Source organism: Capsella rubella, unplaced genomic scaffold (genome assembly GCF_000375325.1).
Source record: "Capsella rubella cultivar Monte Gargano unplaced genomic scaffold, Caprub1_0 scaffold_3, whole genome shotgun sequence".
In the NCBI taxonomy this organism is placed as follows: domain Eukaryota; kingdom Viridiplantae; phylum Streptophyta; class Magnoliopsida; order Brassicales; family Brassicaceae; genus Capsella; species Capsella rubella.
Window position 1 is genome coordinate 13,699,887 of NW_006238921.1, and position 23,818 is coordinate 13,723,704.

Below are 23,818 nucleotides of genomic sequence, written 5' to 3' on the forward strand. Positions count from 1 at the left end.
ATTCCACAAAATGAAAACTTCACGTGCCACGAAATACACAAACTTCACATGCCACGAAATTCAACACAAAATGAAAATTACACGTGCCACGTAACACAAAAAGTTCACATGCCACGAAACATAACACAAAAATTCACAATCACCCGTAAACAAAATTCACAATCACCCATAAACAAAATTCACAATCATGCATACTTTTCTTTCCATGACAAATACTTTTATGGATATAATGCCAAATACTTTCTTTCTAATTTACTCGAGTTCAATGTTGTCTATTTATAATGTCGATAACAAATTCATATATTTTATGCATGATTTTTTAATGTTATCTGTTGGATAATTTATTATTATCAAGTTTTGTTATATTTACTGTTAAAAGCATTTCAATTTTAATTTGCAGCATATGTATTAACATCATTTTCATACACTTTTTTCTCCTCCTAAGTGCCAAACAAATTTTCGCATTATCTTTTTGTTTGTCGATGTGGTTCAGCGAGTGTAAACATTGTTTGTACTTTTGCTTTTGGTTATTTTTTGTTGATTATAACAGACGTTAATTTGTACATTTCTTTATGTAAATATCATTTTCTTTGGATGAAGAATTTCATCAGTTGTCGTTATTGTAAGTTTCTGGTTTTCCATTGTAATGTGTAACACTGTATTTACAATTATAAAATGGATTTGGAAAAAGTGTTTAAGACACAAGAAAACCAAACGAAACCCTCTGAATCAAAAAGAGTGTTTCATTTTTTTTCAATTTTTATTTTATTTTCAGATATTTTAATCATCTCTCTTTCCTTACATTTGGGTTAGTCGAAACGATTTGACGAGAATCATCCAAAATCCGCCATGGAAGCAACTACAAGAATCTTCAGCACTTCTGCTCTCAGTCGTCGTCTTCTTCTCACTAACCTTAACCTAAAACCTGATGCTCGTTCGATCAGATTTACGAATCAGTGTTGTTTCCCCTCGCACAATGCCGTCTACCGAGAATCATCTTCATCTATCTCCGCCGCTCGTATACGGTGCTCTTCGCTTCCTCCCAATGCGAATCTCTTCAAATCTCTCTTCTTCCTCACGTCAACGTTTCGTCTCGAGAACTCCGCCGTTCACGCTAACCCATCCCGATCCCAACCTAACGACGGCGTCGCGGTATGGAACAGAGCTCCACCGATCGTGAACGGAGGTGGAAACGCGGCGATATTAGGCGGGAAGGGGAAAGAGACGACTGTGGTTCTTCTCGGTTGGTTAGGAGCGAAAGCTAAACATTTGAGGAGATACGTTGAGTGGTATAACTCTAGGGGAATTAACGCCGTTACTTTCACCGTCGACGTTAGGGATTTGCTCCGGTTAGATCTTGGACGGAGGCTTGAACGGAGGATAGCTGAATTTGGGAACGAATTGGTTAATTGGGTATCGGTGAAAGAGGATGATGGTAGAGAGAAATGCTTGGTGTTCCATAGCTTTAGCAACACTGGTTGGCTTGTGTAGGTTGATGAAAGCCAAATCCTTCGTCAAATTTTAGTACATTGTGATTGTGAATCTGATCTCCTTATTACTGTTGATGATGATGACTTTAGGGTTGATTAGAATTGGATGATGAATTAGGTGAGCTTTTTACTTGTGGCAGATATGGTGCCTTGCTCGAGAGCTTCATTGGTAGACAAGATTTAGTAGAAAAGATTAAGGGTTGTATCATCGATTCGGGAGGAGCAGATCCTCTAGATACCAAGGTTTGGATTCTTATAATCCTTCTCTCTTTCATGTAAGCAAGACTTTTAAATGCCCTGTGCTTCAGTATCTTGTATTGGAAATGGAAAGCTTTTTGCTTTCTAAAGAGAAAAGGAAATTTCTTTTATAGCTATGTTGTCCTCTTTTTGAATCATAATTCATGCTATTGTGAAAGGTTTGCAAATTTGAGTTCTGTGTTGATACAAGCATTTACCAATCCATGAATAGGGGAGTTTTGACTTTTATATCTAAGCAATTAGCTTTGTAGATAGATAACTCAGTACTTAGAAAAGACCATAGGTATGAGTTAAAACCGCTGATTTCCTCTATTTACTTAGCCATCATTCACAGATTGATGGTACATCGGTCTATATATCTTGTGAAGGCGATCTTGTTCTCTTACAAAACAAGATAAACGAGCTTCATAGCACATGCTTTAGTTTGTTCTGAAGTCCCTTTTGTTGAAAAGTTGTTTCGTGTGTGATCACTGCATAGTCCTAGAAGACATCATAGTCGTTCATCTTGCATAGATTAGCAATAAGTACCTTTGAAGATTATATAGATCAACAATTGAATTATGTTCTTTTGCAGATTTGGGCAGCCGGGTTTACGGCTGCTATACTGAAGAAGCGTAGCTCCACCATAAACACAGAACCAAACTGTCACATAAACGAAGACGATGCTTCAACCCCACAAAAGAAGGAACGTTTAGGAATGGAAAGCATGATGCTATCATCTCTAGGGAAAGTCTTCCCCATCATCTTAAACCTGCCAGACGTCAATACGTAAGCTTCACACCACACGCACACAGTAAACAGCCCATCTGCTTCTTGTTTGTATTTTAGGCTCATCAATCTGAGTTATACCTTATCTGTTGCAGGAGGCTAACGAAAATCATCAAAAAACTAGATGAGAACCATCCTCCATGTCCTCAGCTCTATCTATACAGCTCCGAGGACAAAGTTGTTCCGTCTCATTCCGTTGAGGTCCGCATCCGAGAACAACAGAAGATGGGAAGAAATATACATTCTTTCAATTTCAAGTCCTCTCCTCATGTCGATCATTACCGGAACTTTCCTGACTTGTATACCTCACAGCTTCACAGCTTCTTGGAAGAATGCTTAAACGCTCCCACAAAACAACATGCTCTGTGATTTTATTTATGAATAGAGATCTTTTCCACAGAATCTTTGTAGCCTCGTTTGTGTTTGCTGTTCTGACTGAATGATAATGAAAAAGCATGATAAAGATTTAATATTAGGGTAAAGAGGTCTACTTTTAATAGTGAGTGTGTGTTTTGGTTTACCTAGTAAACCGGTGCGTTGGAAAAACAAGCTTAATTGACCGGTTTGTTGTCTCTGTTACGATTGAACCAAACCAGCCGGTTTAAAATTTTCTATCTTCTTCTTTTCTCTCTTCCCAAATCAATTTTTTTCTGAGACGAACCCTTAAATCTTCAGAGGTGCCGATGAAGAACTGAGACTAGAAGTAATTGATTTATACTCTGATCTTCGAAAATGGCAGCCGCGGAAGAGTCAAAGATGTCTCCGGCGAATTCGTTCGGTGCTGTCGTTCTCGGCGGTACGTTTGATCGATTACACGATGGGCATCGAATGTTCCTTAAGGTAAATTGTGTTTTTCATTCTCTTCTATTTATTGAGAGTCGAAGTAGTTTATTGAATTGTTGTGGTCGGAATATAATCAGGCGGCTGCAGAGCTGGCCAGGGATCGGATCGTAGTGGGAGTATGTGATGGTCCAATGTTGACGAACAAGCAAGTAAGCAATCACCTTTAGTCTCTTTTTGCTTAAATTAGTAGCAATTTTGGGAAAGTTGGTGAATTTTGTTTCTTTAGCGTCATGAAATTGATTCGGTACACATAGACTTCGAGTTGGAGTGATGTTCTTATGAGCAAGATGCAAAAGAGGAACCTTTAAACATCTTAGCTAAAAGTCTGAAACTTTGTTGATGAGTTCTTTCGAGGTTTCATTTCATTCTTTTGTGTCTACAGTTCACTGAAATGATACAACCCATTGAAGAAAGGATGCGTAATGTGGAGAGCTATGTCAAGGTAATGTCTGCAGAATGTGGAATTCTCATCAAGTTTTATATTCTCTGCAGAGTCATTTAATATGAAAGGAGAGGAAAAACCTAAAGATATTTCTTGTTTTCACTTTCTCCATGTTCTTCTTGTGGTGTAGTCTATCAAGCCTGAGCTGGTTGTACGAGCTGAACCCATTACCGATCCATATGGCCCTTCTATCGTTGATGAAAATTTGGAAGCTATTGTTGTCAGGTTTGTACCATCTATCTATTGATCCTTTTCCCATGTTTTTCTATTCATTTCCATGTTTAGGGACTCTTCTAACTAATCATCATCGACAGCAAAGAGACATTACCCGGTGGCTTGTCGGTGAACAGGAAAAGAGCAGAAAGAGGGCTTTCACAACTTAAGGTTTGTCCTTTTATCCACCAGCCTTATCTAATTGATATCCTGATGCATTTTAAGATCTTCAATCATCATCACTTGAACCCAATCTTTCTTGGACATGCTTGTGCAGATTGAAGTTGTGGAAATAGTTTCTGATGGATCAAGTGGAAATAAGATTAGTTCCAGTACTCTCAGAAAGTTGGAGGCAGAGAAAGCCGAGAAACAAAAACAACTCGCAGAAGAAAAATCATCATGAACTTATCATATATAAAAACTCTCAACTTTACTTGTAATTTAATACTCTTTCATATACTCAAAATGCTGTAAAATTGGCTAAGACATATCAATAAAGGTCCAAGCTTTGCATTCCTTAACTCTGAACAAGGACCTAGTCATATGTAAACCCAACTGTGTATTCGTATTGCCTTGCCTAAAAATGCAGTATATGGTCTGCACTCTGCAACATCAATAAAAGGTCAAGACTTTGGCAAAAAGGTCAAGACTTGGGATACGTTTTGGCTGAAACGGTCTCGTTTTTGTTTGTATGTTAAAACGGTCAACGTATTATAAAGTGAACATGAGGCCTCATCGGAACAGAAACGTTATCAAAGCAACGGCTCTTTCGTAGTTAATAAAAGAGCAAATTTTGAATAACAAAATCTTTGAAACTGAATAATCGGATTCTTGTAGATCTTCTTTATAACTTCCCCATATCTCTTCCTTCTCTTTTAAATTTTGAATCATTCTTCTGATACCACAAAGGAGCGCACAGAGAGAGAGAGAGAGAAGCGAAGTTGAGAGAGAAACGGTTCCTTGTTTAACAAGCACTTCTTAGGTAAATGATCTCTTCTTCTTTCTCTTTGATCTTAGGGTTTCTTAATTAGTTTCAGCCATTGTTGAATCGCTTTTACTCTCTCTCTCTCTTTTGCAGTTCTTTCTTCCGGAGAAACTGAAACATCCCGTTTCAGAGATAAACGAAGATCCTTACTCTGTTTCACAAACCCATCACCGTAATGATCTGTTCTGTTCTCATCTCCTCTGTTTCGTTTGAATCTTCAATTTAATTTTGGTGAATCCTCAGTTTCTTTTTCTGTTCTTGTTCTAGGGTTTACAAGAAGATGAATGATCTGATGACGAAATCGTTCTTAAGTTATGTTGAATTGAAGAAACAAGCGAAGACAGATATGGAATCTGATCGTGATTTGGAGAAAGGTGAAGACTTTAAGTTTGATTTCAGCCCAGCGGATGAAGAGAACCTCTCTGGTTTCTTTCAAGAAATCGAAACCATCAAAACCCTAATCGAAGAGATCACTCATCTCTTACTCGATCTCCAAAACCTAAACGAAGAGACCAAATCTACTCACAGCACCAAGATCTTACGCGGGTTAAGAGACAGAATGGAATCAAACATCGTCACGATCTCTCGCAAGGCCAACAGAGTCAAAACCCTAATCGAGACTTTGGAGAAGAGCAACGTTGCGAACCGTACGAGTTTCAAGGAAGGGTCTTGCGTGGACAGGACAAGAACTTCGATAACTAATGGAGTTAGAGCGAAACTGAGAGATACGATGAGTGAGTTCCATCGACTGAGGGAAAGAATCTTTGCTGATTACAGAGAAGATCTCAAAAGGAAGTATTTTTTAGCGACTGGTGAAGAACCAAGTAATGAGGACATGGAGAAGATGATCTCTGGGTCTAGGACTGGTCCTGGTTTGGTTAAGACGTTTGAAGTGAAGCCAGAGATGGATTTGAAGACTCAAGAGAGACATGAAGCAGTGAATGACATCAAGAGAAGTCTTAACAGGCTTCACCAAGTGTTTCTTGACATGGCTGTTCTTGTTGAGACTCAAGGAGATCGTATTGATGACATTGAAGCTAATGTGGCTAATGCAGGGAGCTATGTCAGTGGAGGAACCAACAGTTTGTACTATGCTAATCAGATGAAGAAGAAGACCAAGAGTTGGGTTCTTTGGGTTTCGATTTTGGGTGTTCTTATTCTCCTTGTGTGTATCATCTCAATGCTTGCTTCTCGTTGAGTGTTTCAGGAGAGATATGGTTACTTCTTTGGTTCCTTTTGGATGATCTCGATTTGAAAGTGTTCTAGCTAACTCTATTCATTAGATGTTTTCATGATTATGTGTATCAGAAACTTCTGTTTTTGGTTTGATATGAAACTTTCATTGTCCACCAGATCTTTTGTGTTGATCATATAACCAAACTTGAATTGACTGGCATGGATTAAGAGACAAGTACACGATGTTATGTTTCTGTTGGACCAGTAGATATCTGAAGGATTCTGAATCGAGACAAAAGTTTATAATTAATAGACAAGATTGGACTAGAAGTAGCAGAGAGATTCAACAAGAATCAAACAAAATTTGGTGAGATTGACAAAGAGATGTGATACAAAACAATAGAAAACAAACAAGCAAATAAAAATGGAAATAGGACGAAGTGTTACAATTGGTTTAACTTAACTGTTTAAAACTGTCTTTTAAATTGGTCATTACACAACAATTAGTTTGATCTCTTTAGATTAGATATGTTTGTCTGATCAATTGCTATATCAATAAACTAAGGTATACCAAAATTTCTCAACCATGAGATAGTGTATAGAAAAAGAGTGATGGGGTAATGGGTTAAGAGAATTGACAAGCGTAAGCTGGCAAAAACATATGGTTCCCAATCTTATCAAAATTTTATCAAATTCCCAAATGGACAAACACACAAAACTGGAATCAATACCCATGATGCTTTTTTTCTTCTTTTCTTCTTTATTTATGGACCCATGCACATAACTTACATATATGCATTTTGTGCATTACACAATATCTATCTATCTACTTCACACTTTGTGTACACAAATATTTATGAGTGTAGATGTATAATAGTTATTGTGGTCCACATACCAAACATGAGCCCCTCTTCTTAAGTTTTAATTAGTTCTCCTGATTGTATAATTTTAAATGATTCATGTTTTTAGCTTTTGAAATGTAATGATTCTCATTTTCTTCTAAAAAGCTATTTGTTTAGTATCTATCATAGCCTCTTCAGTCATTTCAACATCATAACTTTAATGGTGAGAATGTGGAGAAAGAAATGAAATAAGCTAATATTTTGTCAAGATGAATGGAATTATTCTTTAGATAGAGTTTTTTTCATTTTGCAAAAGGTAATATGATGAATACATATAGAAAAATAAATCAGAAAATATTTTACTATAGAAAGTTTTTAAAAATTGTCAAAAACAAAGAAACTAGAGAATTCTTTTTTCTTAAGAAATTCACCTTTTTATTTACTTGTTAAAATTAAATTTTGAAAATATTAAAGAAGATTAGTGAAGCTAACCTATATTTAGATTTTCTCAAAAATAATACTGAATTTTTTTTACCTAATTACTGACCGAGAATTTTTCTTTTAAGAATTACCAAAAAAAATCATATCCAAATACCAGTCAAACATTAATGGAATATGTGAAGGATATAATTCTACGAGAGATTTTGTTTTTCTTTGTATAAATTCATTGCTGGACAAAAATTTAAAGTGTTAGGAAGATAAATGTCAATTTCATCATCTGCTCATTCACCCTTACTAAACAAAAAGAACAATTATATACAAATCTAGAAATTAATGCAATATTATTTGGAATAACACTTATTCATTTTTTCTATTTTTAATGTGAGATTCAGAATATTATTGAAACGATTTTAATCTAAATATAATATAAGGTTAAAGTGAAGCTGGTCTTAAAACATTCACAATAGTAGTATATATCTTCCTATTTGATGCTCTTAATATACATTAGCAAGTTTATGCTGTTCATGTGGCAATCATTCAAAGGCATAACTAAAGATGCAATCTAGTGATTTAAATCAAATTTGTATTAGTGTTGTGTTCATAGACATTTAAATCCGGTAATATATATACATGTTATTTGTTGGCAGAAATGTTTTTACCACTTTAAAAGAATTATGTAATGTTTTTTTTTGTAATAGAATTAATCATATGGCTATGCCTATGGGTGGAGAACAATGATTTGGGGATTTTTTCTAGGGTTAGGGTTCGATATGGGGATAAATCGATTTGGGAATTTTTTGGATTCTTAAGTGCTTAAACAGTTTTGTTTTGTTAAGAGATAAACGTTGTCGTTTATGGTTAAACGGAAGCAGGAGACGGATTGTTAACCCCGTTTGTGCGGTTCTAACAGCGACTTAACGACATGCTTAAAACGGCTAAGTCAACAAAAGTTTCGTATTTTATGCAAAGTCAACAAAAACTTAGGGATTAAAATGGCTTCCGCGAAATTGAGGATTTAAACGTCCCAAATTTGAAAGTTGGGGATTATTATGACATTTTTCCCTATTTTTATGGGTATACGATTCATTAGATTTTTTTGCTGGTACCATGCACATATCAAAAGTCATCAAAAGCTTTAATAGGACAGTAATTAATTATTATCAAACAAATGTATGAAAAAGTTGAATTAGGTGGCTGGTGGCCATATTTATATATATACTGTTTCCCAAATATCTTACAATTATAGTATCAAGATTTGAAGGTTTTAATTTGAACCACTTTCTCATTTATATATTTAGTTAAATGTAATGGACGAAACAATAAATATATGAATGGTGTCAACTGGGGTGGCTTGACAAAGAGTATGAAGTTTTAATTATGTAAATTGATATATCATACATTTGTGATGTGTGTATCATTTATAAGATATTTTCACATTGTTGGATAAGGTCAAACAAAAAAATATATGAAGGAAGTTCTAGACTAAGAAAATTACATTTGATTATTGAGTTTAACCTTGTGGTTGCGATATATCATATAATACATATATTTTCGAAACAAATTCAATAGAAAGAGTAAGAAAAAATTCAGAAATATTAATTAGAGATACAAAACTTTAATTTGATTTTTTAAAAAAGTTGTGTAAATCGAGCAAGTAACTATAGAAAGGCTTCACAAACCAAGGAGGTAACTAATCCAAGGGGACTGACGTATGTGCAATAGATAAGAGAATATATTAGATTAAGAAAGAAAACTAAAGTTGAATTTTGTACTTAGAAAGAGAATGTGTACTTTTTGGTTAACGAAATATATATGTTAAAGATATGGATTAGACTAAATTAAGCCTTAAAGAAGAGTGTTAGACTAATTATTGTCTTGACACATCCTGATTGCGACTTTTCATATATAAAATAAGAGATATTTATCACGAAAATGAACACTACTTATGAAAGTTTCATAAGAAGAAGAAAAATAACTATAAAGGTTCACAAAACACATGTTTTGTCCAACTTAAAGTTATTAGTAAGAAATTAACGGACAAAATCATATAAGTTATGTTTTCTAAACTATTGAACTGCTAAAAAGAAAAAAAAAAGTAATACAAAAACACAACTAACTAATCATCATTTCAATAAGTGATCATTATCTTGCGACTAATTTAGTTACCTCGAATTATAATTTATTATGATCAATTTTATTTTGTCGTTACACTTTGTAAGCCTCATAATTTACGACAATTTAACATCAATTATCATCGTCATTACACTCCTATTTTTATTTTATTTTGTAAATTTGGAGTTTTGGAACTCTCCAAAATCATATATATGACGTGATAAAGAACTGACCAAAACAAATAAGTTTACTAGAAATGAATAGATCAAATAAAAACATTAAACAATATTTAATTAGTAGACATGCATTTTTTGTTTAATATAACATGATTAACATCACCGTTAATTTTTATTTAACGTAAAACATTGCAATTTTTTTTCTCATTGAATTAGAAAAGGTCATATTTTTCTTAAGTTTTATTTTGTAGGCTAATTCAAGGTTTCTTTATATGGATAGTAATATTATTTACCGACCAAATATGTTATTGCCACATGCAGTAAGTCATTATCAATCTAAGGCCAGGTCGTATCAACTCGTAATTATTTAACTAATTACAGGATTAAACTTTAGAAGTTAAAACTATATTTGTTTCCGACAAAAACTATTTACTTAATATTAAAATTATTTTAATTTAAGTTTAAGTTATAAAGTTTTCTCTCTCTGCCCTTTAAAACGTTTTCTTTGAAAACTATAAGAAAAAGCAAAGACTTCGGATCCGTTTGTAAGGAGAGAGATTTTGGTGGTGACCACTCCTTTGATTTTACACCTGCGGTGAGATCGGCGGCGGAGTCAAGACAACGACGGCGTATTAGCCGGTGACTGACGGGAGTCATGCTGAGATAGTCATTGGCGAATCCGTTCTTCTTCCCCGGAGAGGACGAAGAGCATCGAAGAATCTTGTCAAGAAACAGCGATGCTTGTCTCTGTTTCTTCGTTTTATCTCTCCGATCTTGTCTCTCGGATCCGGTGAAGAAGCTGCCGCTGATCTCATCTTGCAGCTTTTAAAGTTTTTGTCTTTTGAATCCGTCGATTTCAATTTGAGGTTTGTTTTCAATTCTCTTTCACATTTAGGGAAAATGGTTCTTCTTCTTCTTCTTCTTCCTCTGTTTCTGGATCTGTTCTGTTTTCTTGTCTGATTTAGGTATGATTGGATTTGAGGAGCTTCAGTGGTTAATAAGTTGAGAGTAATGCGAATCTGAGATTGTTCGAGTTAGGTTCTCATTGAACAGATTATGCTCTTTCAATTAGGAGTGCAAATCCCAAATTGGTTTCTGTTTTCGTGTATGAATGTATTGATCTTTTAGATTATAAAAACATGAACTTTGAATGCAAATCTTAACTTTTGATGTGAAAGTGTTGAGCTTTAGTTTTGTTTCCTTTAATTTTGGCTTTGATTGAGTTTATAAAAACATGAACTTTGTGTGATTGCAGTTATTGGGGAGCTTTTGGTATGCTGAAAAGAGATGTCCTTCAAAAGCATCCTTCGTGATCTGAAGGAAGTGAGGGGTGGACTTGGAGGTATCTCGAAGCGTAGTTGGTCAAAGTCGTCTCACATTGCTCCTGATCAAACAACACCACTTCCGGAAAACATCCCGCAGAGCCCATGGGCTTCTTTGCCGCCTGAGTTGCTTCTCGACATAATCCGGAGGGTTGAAGAGAGTGAGACCGCTTGGCCCGCTCGAGCTGCCGTGGTCTCTTGTGCTTCTGTCTGTAAATCATGGAGAGAAATCACTATGGAGATTGTGAGGATCCCTGAGCAGTGTGGGAAGCTCACTTTTCCAATCTCATTGAAACAGGTAAAGAAAGTTCTCCGGTTCTTTCTTCACATCATCATCATCTTCAAAGCTCTCAGTCTCTGTAGAGCTACTCCTGTTTGATATTCTAAACTTCTTGTTTGATTGTGAGCAGCCAGGGCCTCGAGACTCTCCAATTCAATGCTTTATTAAGAGGAATAGAGCAACAGCTACATATATTCTCTACTATGGCTTGATGCCTTGTAAGTGATCCTTATTTCAAGTTTGAGAAATTGCTCTTCAGCTATCTAGAAATGGTTGTTCTGACAATGATCCTTTTTTGAGTTCCAGCTGAGACAGAGAGCGACAAACTGTTGTTAGCAGCAAGAAGAATTAGAAGAGCGACATGCACGGATTTTATAATTTCACTATCTCCTAAAAACTTCTCACGCAGCAGCAGCACTTATGTTGGCAAACTAAGGTAACTGACTAACTAACTAAGCCTTAGCCATCGAAAGCTCTTTTTTCCTAACCAGTATGTACTTTCATTGTGGGATAGGTCTGGTTTTCTGGGAACCAAGTTCTCAATATATGACAACCAAACAGCATCATCCACAACACAATCTCAACCTAACCGAAGGCTTAACCCCAAGCAAGCGGCCCCTAAATTACCTGCTAATTGCACTACCGTAGGAAACATTACCTACGAGCTCAATGTTCTTCGCACAAGGGGACCTAGAAGAATGCATTGCGCTATGGATTCTATACCCCTCTCTTCTGTTATTGCTGAACCAACAGTAGTTGAAGGCATAGAAGAGGAAGTATCTTCCTCACCTTCACCAAAAGGAGAAACTAGCTCAACAGATAGAGAGATCCCTGATATTTCCCGAAGGTTAAGGGACCAGCCGCTAGTGCTCAAAAACAAATCCCCACGATGGCATGAGCAATTGCAGTGCTGGTGCCTCAACTTTAAGGGGAGAGTGACTGTGGCTTCAGTTAAAAATTTCCAGCTTGTGGCAGACATTGACACTTCTTTGGATGCATCAACTGAAGAACATGAGAGGGTGATTTTACAGTTTGGCAAAATCGGTAAGGACATTTTCACCATGGACTATCGCTACCCTCTCTCTGCTTTTCAAGCCTTTGCTATATGCATCAGCAGCTTTGACACTAAACCGGCTTGCGAAGGGTAAAAGTTAACCCTTTGAGTAAAATCCATCTCGGCAAATCATCATAGAAAGCTTTTCTTATCTTTAGGTTTCAATGTTCAATTCATGCAAAGCTCTTTGTATGTAGATTGTTGTAGCTCTTTTGAACTATGCTTTAAACCCCATCTCTCCAAAATTCACTGTGTCAAAGATTTGATGGGGCTTGGTAGATAAGCTTAATGATGTTATAATGTTATATCCAATGTAATATATAAACAGAAGCCATTACACAACAACATATGAAACATTCTTGAGCTTCAAAACCTAACGTGACTATTGACTCTTCTCTTCTTGGGGATCCAATATCCAATACTAGTGGGTCTTTCACAGTCCATGTTCTTCAAACTTTCCCTATCCAAAGTTCTCATCTCAGTGTCGAATAAGTAAGAAACTCCATTGAAGTAAACTGAAATGGCTGGCGGGGAATAGGATTTCTGCAATCGCAAAGATAGTCACGCCAATGCAATCACAAGTACAGATCAAAGCATATAATGTGCACAGTTTAAGTGAAAGAGAGATGGAACTCACGGTCTAGGGCCGTAAACTTTGATCTGGCGTATATGAGTATCTCTTCCGTTAAGGTGATTCGACAAAATGGCTATTTGTAACATAAATGTATTGACAAAAGTTTCCCTGAAGAAAGAGGACACAATGGTTAAACTTACCAGCTCAATGCGTAGTAACCAGCAGAAGTTAGATTAGACCTTGACTAAGTGAAACCTCAAAAGCTAATATTGCAATCCCAACTTGTCTCATAGTGAAAACTTGCTAGCTAAAGACACGTCTGAACTTGCTAGCTAGCAGACATTCTCTGAAGTACTAGTTAAAAAAAAAAGAGTAAACAAAAAGTCTAACATTGTAGCAAACACCTCTGCTTATCTTTATCAGGAGCTAGCTAAATTCTTGTAAAGAAACAACAACCACAAAACCACAATTAGATAAACATACCGTGGATCAGTTCCAGACAAAGATAAGCAAACCCAACCAGTTGGTTTAACAAGCTCCACACTTTTAATCTCCTAAACAATTGAAGAGAAAGAGACACAACATGAAAATATCAATCAATCAGAAGTTAAGAGAAACCCCTTCTTCTTAACAAGAAAAAAAGCTATTACCTTTAAGTTATGAAAACCATCACCAGCTCGAATAGAGATTTTACTAGGCGTATAGCTCTCATCAAGCTTAAAGTCAACGTACAGAACCACTAACTTTCAAAATTCAAAAAACGGGTCAAAATTAAATACCCAAAAAACAAAACGAAAGATCTAATCAAATCGATTCATAAAAATCAAACCTGCAATTTCACTTTCTTCTGGAATTGAATGTTAATCAGATGTGGTTGTAACCCATCTGATCTACAAATTCAGAAACAAACAAAGAAAAAGCTGAATCATTTAACTTAAATAGAGAAAGAAAGAGATGAAATTTAGGGTTTTTGTATGTTTTCTCAACTGCCAATAAGTCTCGATATTATCGTCGCGGAGAGTGCCGACGCCATTGCCGGGCTTACAAGAGCTCACGCTCCAAGCTGCGTTTTTGCCCATCTCTCTCAGATCGTCATCTATATCTAACTTATCGTTTCCTCCTCTGATCTTTCCTTCTTCCTCCGATTCCGATGACTCTGTCGCCATATCTCCGAGATCCTAGATTCGGAAATTTGAGTAATCCACCTTAAAACCCTCCTCCAACGAGGTTTTGAATTCGTCTTTCTCTGGCTCATAGAAAAACGTCGTGTCGTTAATGACCGCTTGAAACGGAATGATGTTTGATTTTGATAACTGGAAACGACATGAGGATTTACTTTCTGATTAAAGAGACGTTGAACCGAACGTAATTAGGTTATTCGGTTTGGTTTGGTTTGATTTTTTCTAAAAAGAGCAATCGAAAGCAACTAAATGATGTTCGTTTGAAAGTCAAATAACTATAGCCAAATAGCAACTAATCATTAAATCAAAATTTGAAACGTTAAAGAGTTTTATAAGCAACCAAAAACTTTAAGTTTTCAACTGTTTAAATCTTTCACTATAAATTATTATTGAACCAACTATTACAAAAGGAACAAAAAGCAAATCACTAGTTTTTGCTGGTGGCTAAAAAAAAAAAAAAAAAGAATGTGTCGTTGTTAACAAATGCTAAATGAACATACAAAAATTATATGATTGTGATGTGAACAATCAAATTATGTAACTATGATAAACGTTATTTTATTCTTTGGGGTCAATTATGTGTACCAAATTTTCTTTTGGATAGTGATTAGTGAATAGTTATATAATGATTATATTAATACACACCACTAAAATGTATATGTTTTGGTTTTGAGTAATTTTTTTTATTAGTTCATATATTTTCAAAAAAAACATATCCCGATCTTATTGGCTATTCTTAACATATAAGAATTCTATCTCAATGGTTATCTCACACATAGTGCTTTTAATTTGCTCAGCTGTCTATTTGACTTGTTCAAGTTATCTTTTTTGGCATTTTAATTTTATTTATTGTTAGCTATACTATATAAGCTCTATATCAGAAAACAATCATGTTTTTCAACTACTAAACAAGCATGAGTCTTCTAAACTTTTCTTTTTCCAAAATTTTAGAAATATTTTTTATGTAAAAATATCTCTAACTCTCATAGTTAATACATAATAACTACTCTTGTAAATGTATACAAATTTAAGATGATTATATATGCGATAAATTAATTTAGGGAGAGGGCATTATCTCCCGCCAGTTCACCAAAAAAAAATATATGCGATAAATTTAATGAAATTTTAAGTAAATATTTACCAAACTAAAGTTGCATATATATAGTTTTTGTTTTTCAAATATTGTGATAACGACACCTCCATAATTTATTTTCTTCTTTCTTAGAAAATTCAGATTATATATAGAGTAGAAATTTCCAAATACTTCAAAAAAAAAAAAAAGGGATGGAAAATAAAATTCATTGGAACTGAAAGAATAAAAAGAAGGTCCACTTTTTTGGTTAAAAAATGTCTGCAACCAAAAATGATGCCCACTCTTTGTGGTTCTCATTCTTCATTCTTCGATCCTCTCAAATCTCTTTAACTACTCCTACTTCATAAAACTACCCTCCAGTTTCGTTTTTTTTTTGGTTATGGATAATATCTTGTCATAGCTAAGAAGATGATCTTGTCAAAATCAGACAGTTCATGGATTAGATCATTAGTTGGAAAAAAATTGATATGAGAAAAGAACATTGAGGTACCCACTTGTTAGCTTGAAAGCTACTTTAAGACAAACATATATTGAGAAAGCTTGTGTCAGCATCAGTAACATTATGCATATCCCTATAGTCGTATAGTAATAGATTTGTAGTATACATTTGATCAAGTTGGGTCCAAAAGAGAATAGTAAGCTTAACCTTTTAAGGGCGGTTTTTTTGTTTCTTCATATAGATGCATGAATGTTTTGTTGCTTTTTCAAATTATTGTGCATCTTGATAAAACATTATATATGTAGGGTGTATGAAAACTAGATTTTGAATGAATTAGTTACATCCAAAAATGAACAAAACTCTACAATATCATCTTTGAATTAATAATGACAAAAATTTTAAACCATGCCAAAAAAGAATTATATATGTTCACCAATTTATACAAAAATAATGAATATATGAATTCGAGCTAGAACTTATAATTTGGGGCCAGTATAATGGAATCCCGTATTACCATAAAAATTATAAAATTATGTTTTAGCGCCAAAATTGCAATATCGCAATTTAAAAATACATATTTTATATTTTCATCCGAATGTGTCTGAATTGAGAGTCATCGTTCGGATTCAACATCCAAATTCAGTACCTTATCGTTGTCTGTTTTTAAAACCAATATTTTGCATTTGGAGGTAATATTGAATTTTAAACAATCTCAATGCAATCTTGTATCAAAATAACTAAAAAGCAAATTTTTAATTTTATTCATATGCTCATACTTGTTTTTACGATAAAGTAAATTATATACATTGAACAAAATTTGGGATTTAATGGCCGCCAAGATAGCGATAAAGTAAATTATATACTTTGAATTTAATTTGGGATTAAATTTGGGATCATCCACTGAATCATAAAAAATCATGGCGACCTAATAACTCTCTATAGTAAGTCCATACCCATATCTCTCGAATGCGAACACATTGATGGATACACATACATGTCGTTGACAATGAAATCTTAGAAAGATCGAAACTTTAACAAGTTGCACAAAGAAATAGAAACATTAAAATTATTAATAATTTTCTTATAGAGATATTTATATTTCCAAAAAAAAATACAAGAAATGTAATAATCACCACAAGAGTTTTTTTTTTCTCTTCCTTCTTCTACACATATAACATATCTATAAATCCTCTAAAACATATTTTTTTTTTTTCTATCTTTCTCTATATATTTTATATTGTATACACAAAGATTGATGGTGACAAGACCAATATTGGATTGCTATCTCCAGTTCTTCTGGTTTTTAAATATCAGAAAACAAAGATCAAAAAGGGATAATGCATTTAACCAATTTGCGAGATTGCTACTTTGATGACCAATTGTAATGGAATCTGATTCTGATCTTGATGATTGATTGATGTAAATTTTGTTGTTTCAATGAATCTTTCTTTAGTATTGAAAACCGAGGCTAGATGTGTTGTAGTGACTCTGTGACTGAGTTTCCCAGCTTGCAGATGGCTGAAACAGAGAAATACATTTAGACAAATTACTTCCCTAGCAAGGAACAATAAACTCAGATAAGGGCACTTTCAGTTTCATAAATATATATGCTCACAGCTTCGATAGATGTTGCTTGGTTCGGGTTTATCGCAGATAAATCTAGAGATCCTTGCTGGTCTAAAGGAAACAATGGCACATCTACCATTATGGAGTGTTTTGATGAACCAACTACATTTGTAAAGTAAGCCTGAAACTGAGATTTTCATAGATGATGAGTTCTTGAGTAGTAACAATTTTGATCTTTAGGGTCTAGAGGATGTGTTTTTACCTGTTTAACAGATGCATCTTCCATGGCAAGCTCGAGTTCTGGGTTCAAGACTGCTAGTTTCATCGACAAGAACTGCAAAATTTGTTCCTTGAAGAATTAGACTTATCCTCTCTTTGGTTAGTAGTGAAATGAAGATGGTGTTTTATCACTTACCTCGACTTGTCTCTGGAGACATTGAACATAATTGATGATCTCATCAAGCATACCAGCTTTGCCAGTGACCTTGTTGCATCCAGGAACAATATCTTGCAGATATTTCATCTTCTTGCTAATCTTTTCTCTTCTTGCCTGCAAATGATCCAAACCCAATCAGAAACCCTAGATATATTTTGCATCTTGCAACACAAGAAACATCTCTGAAACACTCTTTGTTACCCTTTCTGCTAAGCTGTGTCTGTCAGTGGCTTGGCCTCGACGAGCTCTCACGTGGATATAATCTAATTTCGGAATCTCTGAAACTTCCTTCAATGTCTCCTTTGAAGATGCCTCTGTGTTTCTCATGTTTGGTTTTCCTTTCATGCTTGACTCTGTTTCAGCCTCTACTTTGATCTTCTTCTCTGTCTTTTCCTCTTCCCTTGTCTTAACCTGATACATTATTAAAATAAGCTATATCAATAACCATGTTTCAAAACATAACTTTCACCCAAGATTTGATCTTACAAACCTCTGCTTTTCGCTTGTTCTTCAAGGAAATGGGTTTGTCTTCTTCACCATTCTTCAACAAAACATCCATCGCATCCACTGGATCCATCTGGCAGCTGCTTGTTCTTGAAATGCAGCCATCCATAGCTTCATGTGAAGGAACATAACCCATGTTATAGTTTGGTCCAAAACCAGATCCAATCATTTGAAATTGGCTGAAACCACCCTGCAACAACTCATCATTGTTGCTTCCATGTAACTGAAGTATCTGTTGAAGAAGCTCAGGTGAATTATTACTGCTCTGAGACACAACATGTTGTAGTTGATGTTGTTGCTGTTGCAGCCATTTAAGCCTTTCAAGTACAGACATATCCAAGCTTTCTTGACAGACAAGACCTTCCAACATATTGTTTTCTCTGCAAAAAAAATCTCTATTGCTATATATATATGATCTTTTAAAGTGAGACCAAAAGTACAAAATAGAATAGAGAAGGAGAAGAGAAAAGCTGAGTTGGGTTTAAAAAGCAAAAGAGGGTTTTGCTATAAATGCATGAAGAAGAAGAAGAGATTTAGGTTCAATATAATTGTTGTTTTCGAGTGGGTTGCTTAGAAGAGATGTAAGAGGTGGGAGAAACTAATCCATTGATATCATTCTTCTTAGCTTTAAATAGAAAACAACATTGACCCACACACATAAGGTCCCCCTACTTGTTATGTTTTCTATTTTCCTTTTTAAAATGTGTTAAAAAATTATTTCAATTACTTTACTTATCTCTTTACCCTTAGAAATAAATACTAGCCCCCCCCCTTACCAATTCACAAAATGGTACCACACGTTTTTTATACGCCACAACTTTTTTTTTGTTGTTGTTACAAATTGACAAGTATGTAGCAAATTGAAGAATGGTCGAAGTCAGTGTAGCTAGCTATGTGAGAGTTTAGGATAGCTTAAACGTTAGCGTTGGTGGATATGAATCGGGTCCAGAGTTTTAGAGAAGCTTGACTATGACTAGGAGAAGAAGAAAGAGAGGATCAAGAAGAAGAAGAAATTGCATAAAATAGTATAGTAGTAAAGATTCGATATCTAAGGGAGAGAGGGACATGAATTGATAAAAGTAAAGGTTGGGAGCAAAGAAGGTGAGAGGAGCAAGGTGTGGTGGGTCTAAGTAAAACATAACCCACACCATGTGGGCATGTCCTTATGATGAACACTAAGTTTAGAGGTTCTTTATCCCTTCTTGTGTTATGTTTTTCCTTATTTTCTTCTCTCTCTTTTTTTTTTTTTGCCCTTTCAAGTTTATGAGAGGAGCTTGTAAAGAAAAGAAAAAAAATAAACAATGAGGGAGACCTTAACACATATATGGAGAATTATTTTGGGCTGGTTTGAATATAAGATGGTCAAATTAATTGAATTTCGACCAAACTAAAATAATAGACAAATTGGTTGTTTCTATAAACGTTTAAACACACAAAGTGGATAAAAACAAACTACATTGAACCTATGTAACAAATTGTTTTTTCCGTCAAATCGAATATATTGACATCACAAATTGTTTACAAGATACAAAAATATTTTAATACACCCATTGAACAAAAATACATGAAATTTTGATATAGGAGTGGAAGTAATGTGGCTATCATTTGGTAGTTTTTTGTTTTTGGACAAATTGGTAGTTTTATAGACATTATATGTGATGACAAAAAAAAAAATTAAAAAAAATAGACAATATATGCAATCGTCTATTTATCGGCTATTGATATATAGCTGAAACGCCAAATTGCCATTTGCATTACTTTAACTTGGAAGCATAAATTCAATATTTTTGGATATGATTATGGATCTGACCATAACATATTTATAAGAACTTTGAATTTGAAACAATTATATTTACTAAATTTTATATTTTTGGTCACTATTGTGAGTGTCCTCTACTTTTTTCCTTATAATGTTAAAATATAAAAATATTTAGTATTGTAAAAAGAAAAACTGAACCAACTTAATTTAGGCTCTTATATAAAAAGAAAGATTTATGCTTAGCCTAAAGTGAAAAAAATTAAGAATGTGAAATTATTCGTTTCTATGCGGCAATGGCTTTGTAGTTTGCACCATAACAACAAATCTAACCATCCATGTCTAATGATGTATTTTTCTTATAACCAAAAAATCGAAGTATTAATTAAACGTTCAAAAATGAAATATATATCATGTAAAAACATCGCTAGAGAGAGGGGTCGAACCTCTGACCTTGTGGTTAACAGCCACACGCTCTAACCAACTGAGCTACTCCAGCTAATTGTAAATTTATATGATTAATCGTATATATTTAATCTAGTTATAAAATAAAGACATAAGATCATGCAAAAGATCTTGTCATCTTTGGGGTTTCCATAAAAGAAATCAGTAGATAATAACACATCAAGACAACAAAGAGAAGTACATTGTATACGGTATACCACCAACCATCGAATATTTTAGAAGTTATGGTAAAACCTATTGCCTGAACAGTATACCATTAACAAAGACCATTAAAAGTTATGGATCCTTCACTAATATCAACCGTATCATATCATAGATTCATAATATGTGTAATCATAACCCTTTTAACCAAACTTTGTAGTATATACATATTGTTTTACTTTACAATAATCGCGACAAAAATAATTTATGGGTCTTCTATTGATTATATATGATATAAGAATCAAATTCGAACTCCTTACCAAAAAAATAATCAAAGTCGAACTCAAACAAACATTGCGATCTGTTAGGGTGATTGTAACACCGTAATATTTAAAATCGTATGAAGTAATTAAAAAAAAAAAAAGTTGCTATCTATATGACTATATAACTTAATATTTACTAATTTTCAGTTAAATATCCTAATCAATGAAATATCCTAATCAATGAACAAGAGGAAACACTTGTTACTTCATTTTGTTGAACGTTAAAACGATCGGCAACTATTTCCTTTGGTTGTATATATATGATACATTCATGCACTGTAAGATTAAATCGACTTTATACATCAATAACACCAATATAAACTTCATTTTAGTTTCTATTGGTTCAAATTACTTCAATAGCAACTTGACAACTTTCTTTTTATTCCAAGAAATAGGCTCCAAATAAAATACCCGTCTATCCCGGACGAATCCGTGTGTTCTTATTCTCTTACGAGACAAATTGAATAATTAGATTATATATTAAAAAAAAAGAATGTATTATATATAAAAAAAGTTAAAGAATATAAATGGGATTCTGGACCAGATATGGCAATAAACTAATGCAAAATCCTTTGCACAAACTAACTTATTGTTGCCACACTCCACAACTAGTTCCATAGTGCCACACCACTAGTTAACATGTGTTTGCTTCCTAGGGTTTTATTACCCAAACTCTAATACTGTGCTTAAGTTGGCCGGTGAGACAATGATATATATTATGATCAGTATGTTGTATATTTCAAATAGATATTTGAAAGAATTTATTTATTACTTTACATTTTTATAAATTTTATTCGTAATTGTATGTAAAAAGTGAGCAAAACTTTGTTTTTGAGTTTTTTTTTTCTTTATGCGAAAACTAAAAATCATAAAATAAATGTTCTAACCAAAGTGGAGGAATTTCAAAAATACTCTTTTTCAAATAATTAATCTTTACGAATGAAGGATTAGCATGAAAAACTAGAAATAACGTAAATTAATAGTAAAAAGAAAATTATATAAACAATATATAATTTTAAAAGAAATTCTGTATGAAGTTAAATGTTTAATAATATAATTTACGTGGGTATATGAGTACGAGGGAGCATCTCTTCACAACATCGAATGTAAAACTTTTAAAAAAGGATCATGTAAAGATTGGAATCTGATCAAATAAAATAAAAAAACTTTACTTTATCAGAGAGAGATTTTGGTCCATATAGTAGTAACTAGTAGTAATAAGGCTATCGACAGAGTCAACAGCAACAACCAATAGCGCCACTACGAGACGAGGTATAGTAAACTATTTCTTTCCAAGATCAAAATACAAAATAAAACTTAAGAGTGAATCAGGTGGATCGCTCTAGTAAAAAAAATTTCTAAATATAACCATTTTAATATTCGTGGTTATAAATTGATATTTTCGTGGTTGAGCTTGAATATTCATGATTGTACATAAATTGATATAACTATAAATCTTCACTGAAATAGATCGTGACTATAACGTTGTACCTTAGTTATTTTGTAATTTGTTCTAATTAGATAGCAACAAATTAGTCATTTTTATTACATGGTAATTTAATTTGGACAACAACAATGATGTTGAGTTGTTGACATTAGTAGATAAAACCACAACTAATATGGTTTACACAACTAACTCTGCCGGTATCATTCCCATTTTATAATGAAATATTTTAGCCTGAAAATCGTTTAAAATTTTGAACTAGAAAATATAAGCACACACTATCATTTGGTTGACAGAATAAGTTAAATATTTTTATATAATTTATTTTCTTCCAAGTGGTCTGTATTATTACATTATCAATTCATAGTAACCAAAAACATGAATTTTATTAATGTAATTGGACCGTATATATATAAAAAGATCTATTCTATTTTAGCACAAAAAGTCTTAAGAATCTTTGATTTCGACTACTACACCACTATTCACCTTACATCCTAAGCGCACCCGCACGAGGAATTGAAATATTGTATACCAAGTAATTAGATCAAGTGAGGTAAGTAAATATACATTTGAGAAGTTAACGTTACAAATTTACTTACTTTTTATGATTAGTAATAACCAACGTACGTAACATGCATGATTGTAACAAAATTGTTACAAATAAAACACAACATGAAAGTGGAGAAGTCTACCTAGCTACAATGCAAAGTTTAGAGTCGTAAACATATTTCTTGTAGACAAATTTTAGGTACGAAAGTTCCATAACTTCTCACCTTCTCGAATCTCGAGTCGGTAGCCGAACAAAGAATCTGAGGATTGAAAATTAATTAAATGCTGTGTGGGGATTAGTTTGAATCCCAGGTTCTGTTTTTTCCTCAGAGAATTGATATCGGGTCAAAGCAGAAGTAAAAGACTGGTTTTGACAAAGAGGGTTTCAAGCAATTGGAAAATACAGAAGTTGCAGTCTGAGTTAGAGGGTTTCAAAGATAAGAATAAAGAAGAAGATTGAAGCGTCTTGACTCTTCCGCTGTTTACGCTTCACTAGACAAGCTTCAGGTTCGTACACTGTTGAGCTGGTTCGATCTGTAGGAGACAAAGCAAAAGCAGGCCTGCGATTCTCGTCGTCTTCCTCCGTATCTGTGCCAAGCTTGAAGACCAGGCCAATCGAATGGGATTAACTCGGGTTAAGTTCTCTCTTACCCTAGTTCTGGTTTCAATCTTGTCTGGTCTATATAAACCAGTTGTAGTTGTGGTGTATGATGAAGTGTGAGAGAAAGAACAAGTGAGAGAAGTGTAACAGTGATTAAGAGCTCGGTTTGAGCTAAGTTTCTTAGTGGATTTTTCGGAGACCTTCTCCGGCGAGACGTAGGATTCCTCCCAAGGATCCGAACTCGTTAAATCTTGCGTGCACTTACTTTTTCAGTTTTTATCTTTCAAGTTTGCAAATTTCACACGAGAGTTTTAAGAAAAGCAGAGAGTGAGAGAGAGTCCTTT

At 34.0% G+C, this 23,818-nt stretch overlaps 7 protein-coding genes and 1 non-coding gene across 10 annotated transcripts; 4 read left to right on the forward strand and 4 right to left on the reverse strand.

The window, feature by feature from the left end:
* The first annotated feature begins 733 nt into the window (after positions 1-733).
* Positions 734-3,013, forward strand: LOC17893600 (transmembrane protein 53). The gene is made up of 4 exons (XM_006299731.2): positions 734-1,487; positions 1,631-1,733; positions 2,323-2,516; positions 2,612-3,013. The coding sequence occupies exons 1-4, from the start codon at positions 850-852 to the stop codon at positions 2,883-2,885; spliced, it is 1,209 nt and encodes a 402-aa protein (XP_006299793.1). The 5' UTR covers positions 734-849; the 3' UTR covers positions 2,886-3,013.
* Positions 3,014-3,165: 152 nt separating this feature from the next.
* Positions 3,166-4,535, forward strand: LOC17892825 (phosphopantetheine adenylyltransferase). Its single transcript, XM_006298609.2, has 6 exons — positions 3,166-3,356; positions 3,437-3,508; positions 3,742-3,801; positions 3,932-4,026; positions 4,116-4,185; positions 4,292-4,535. Exons 1-6 carry the CDS (start codon positions 3,249-3,251, stop codon positions 4,415-4,417), a joined length of 531 nt encoding a protein of 176 aa, XP_006298671.1. The 5' UTR covers positions 3,166-3,248; the 3' UTR covers positions 4,418-4,535.
* Positions 4,536-4,868: 333 nt separating this feature from the next.
* Positions 4,869-6,351, forward strand: LOC17893817 (syntaxin-112). The gene is made up of 3 exons (XM_006298137.2): positions 4,869-4,996; positions 5,093-5,171; positions 5,267-6,351. The coding sequence occupies exon 3, from the start codon at positions 5,280-5,282 to the stop codon at positions 6,195-6,197; it is 918 nt and encodes a 305-aa protein (XP_006298199.1). The 5' UTR covers positions 4,869-4,996; positions 5,093-5,171; positions 5,267-5,279; the 3' UTR covers positions 6,198-6,351.
* Positions 6,352-10,269: 3,918 nt separating this feature from the next.
* Positions 10,270-12,714, forward strand: LOC17893468 (tubby-like F-box protein 2). 2 transcript variants are annotated; one of them, XM_023785897.1, is made up of 6 exons: positions 10,270-10,612; positions 10,712-10,779; positions 11,002-11,366; positions 11,479-11,566; positions 11,655-11,784; positions 11,863-12,714. In XM_023785897.1, exons 3-6 carry the CDS (start codon positions 11,034-11,036, stop codon positions 12,494-12,496), a joined length of 1,185 nt encoding a protein of 394 aa, XP_023641665.1. In that variant the 5' UTR covers positions 10,270-10,612; positions 10,712-10,779; positions 11,002-11,033; the 3' UTR covers positions 12,497-12,714. The 2 variants fall into 2 exon arrangements, with proteins under 2 accessions (XP_023641665.1, XP_006297853.1); XM_006297791.2 differs by lacking the exon at positions 10,712-10,779.
* LOC111831557 lies at positions 10,331-10,596 on the reverse strand (the record flags this gene model as incomplete). Its single annotated transcript, XM_023786183.1, is given in 3 exon segments — positions 10,331-10,399; positions 10,401-10,466; positions 10,468-10,596. Coding segments are annotated over 3 exon segments (264 nt in total), but the record flags the coding sequence as incomplete, so codon positions are not given.
* On the reverse strand, positions 12,675-14,190 carry LOC17892229 (anaphase-promoting complex subunit 10). The gene is made up of 6 exons (XM_006298561.2): positions 13,964-14,190; positions 13,806-13,866; positions 13,627-13,719; positions 13,460-13,530; positions 13,040-13,144; positions 12,675-12,945 (listed from the first exon to the last, which is right to left on the reverse strand). The coding sequence occupies exons 1-6, from the start codon at positions 14,140-14,142 to the stop codon at positions 12,876-12,878; spliced, it is 579 nt and encodes a 192-aa protein (XP_006298623.1). The 5' UTR covers positions 14,143-14,190; the 3' UTR covers positions 12,675-12,875.
* Positions 14,191-16,864: 2,674 nt separating this feature from the next.
* Positions 16,865-18,652, reverse strand: LOC17892113 (transcription factor HBI1). Of its 2 annotated transcripts, none has more exons than XM_023786124.1 (6): positions 18,182-18,652; positions 17,893-18,102; positions 17,671-17,805; positions 17,518-17,589; positions 17,305-17,436; positions 16,865-17,207 (listed from the first exon to the last, which is right to left on the reverse strand). In XM_023786124.1, exons 1-6 carry the CDS (start codon positions 18,563-18,565, stop codon positions 17,139-17,141), a joined length of 1,002 nt encoding a protein of 333 aa, XP_023641892.1. In that variant the 5' UTR covers positions 18,566-18,652; the 3' UTR covers positions 16,865-17,138. The 2 variants fall into 2 exon arrangements, with proteins under 2 accessions (XP_023641892.1, XP_006298096.1); XM_006298034.2 differs by having other exon boundaries at positions 17,305-17,442.
* Positions 18,653-20,376: 1,724 nt separating this feature from the next.
* On the reverse strand, positions 20,377-20,450 carry TRNAN-GUU. Its single transcript has one exon. It is a non-coding gene; the product is annotated as a tRNA-Asn (tRNA).
* Positions 20,451-23,818: the final 3,368 nt, after the last annotated feature.

Bases quoted from the DNA above. Each gene is read 5' to 3' on its own strand.
- LOC17893600 (XM_006299731.2), top strand. From the start codon at position 850: ATGGAAGCAACTACAAGAATCTTCAGCACTTCTGCTCTCAGTCGTCGT. The intron at 1,488-1,630 runs GTAGGTTGATGA...TACTTGTGGCAG, and splicing joins AGCAACACTGGTTGGCTTGT to ATATGGTGCCTTGCTCGAGA. The intron at 1,734-2,322 runs GTTTGGATTCTT...GTTCTTTTGCAG, and splicing joins CAGATCCTCTAGATACCAAG to ATTTGGGCAGCCGGGTTTAC.
- LOC17892825 (XM_006298609.2), top strand. From the start codon at position 3,249: ATGGCAGCCGCGGAAGAGTCAAAGATGTCTCCGGCGAATTCGTTCGGT. The intron at 3,509-3,741 runs GTAAGCAATCAC...TTGTGTCTACAG, and splicing joins CAATGTTGACGAACAAGCAA to TTCACTGAAATGATACAACC. The intron at 4,027-4,115 runs GTTTGTACCATC...CATCATCGACAG, and splicing joins TTGGAAGCTATTGTTGTCAG to CAAAGAGACATTACCCGGTG.
- LOC17893817 (XM_006298137.2), top strand. From the start codon at position 5,280: ATGAATGATCTGATGACGAAATCGTTCTTAAGTTATGTTGAATTGAAG.
- LOC17893468 (XM_023785897.1), top strand. From the start codon at position 11,034: ATGTCCTTCAAAAGCATCCTTCGTGATCTGAAGGAAGTGAGGGGTGGA. The intron at 11,567-11,654 runs GTAAGTGATCCT...TTTGAGTTCCAG, and splicing joins CTACTATGGCTTGATGCCTT to CTGAGACAGAGAGCGACAAA. The intron at 11,785-11,862 runs GTAACTGACTAA...ATTGTGGGATAG, and splicing joins ACTTATGTTGGCAAACTAAG to GTCTGGTTTTCTGGGAACCA.
- LOC17892229 (XM_006298561.2), bottom strand. From the start codon at position 14,142: ATGGCGACAGAGTCATCGGAATCGGAGGAAGAAGGAAAGATCAGAGGA. The intron at 13,867-13,963 runs GTTGAGAAAACA...CTGAATTTGTAG, and splicing joins AATATCGAGACTTATTGGCA to ATCAGATGGGTTACAACCAC. The intron at 12,946-13,039 runs GTGAGTTCCATC...TTGCGATTGCAG, and splicing joins AAAGTTTACGGCCCTAGACC to AAATCCTATTCCCCGCCAGC.
- LOC17892113 (XM_006298034.2), bottom strand. From the start codon at position 18,565: ATGTTGGAAGGTCTTGTCTGTCAAGAAAGCTTGGATATGTCTGTACTT. The intron at 18,103-18,181 runs GTTTGTAAGATC...ATAATGTATCAG, and splicing joins AGAACAAGCGAAAAGCAGAG to GTTAAGACAAGGGAAGAGGA. The intron at 17,590-17,670 runs GTAAGTGATAAA...CAAATTTTGCAG, and splicing joins GTCTCCAGAGACAAGTCGAG to TTCTTGTCGATGAAACTAGC.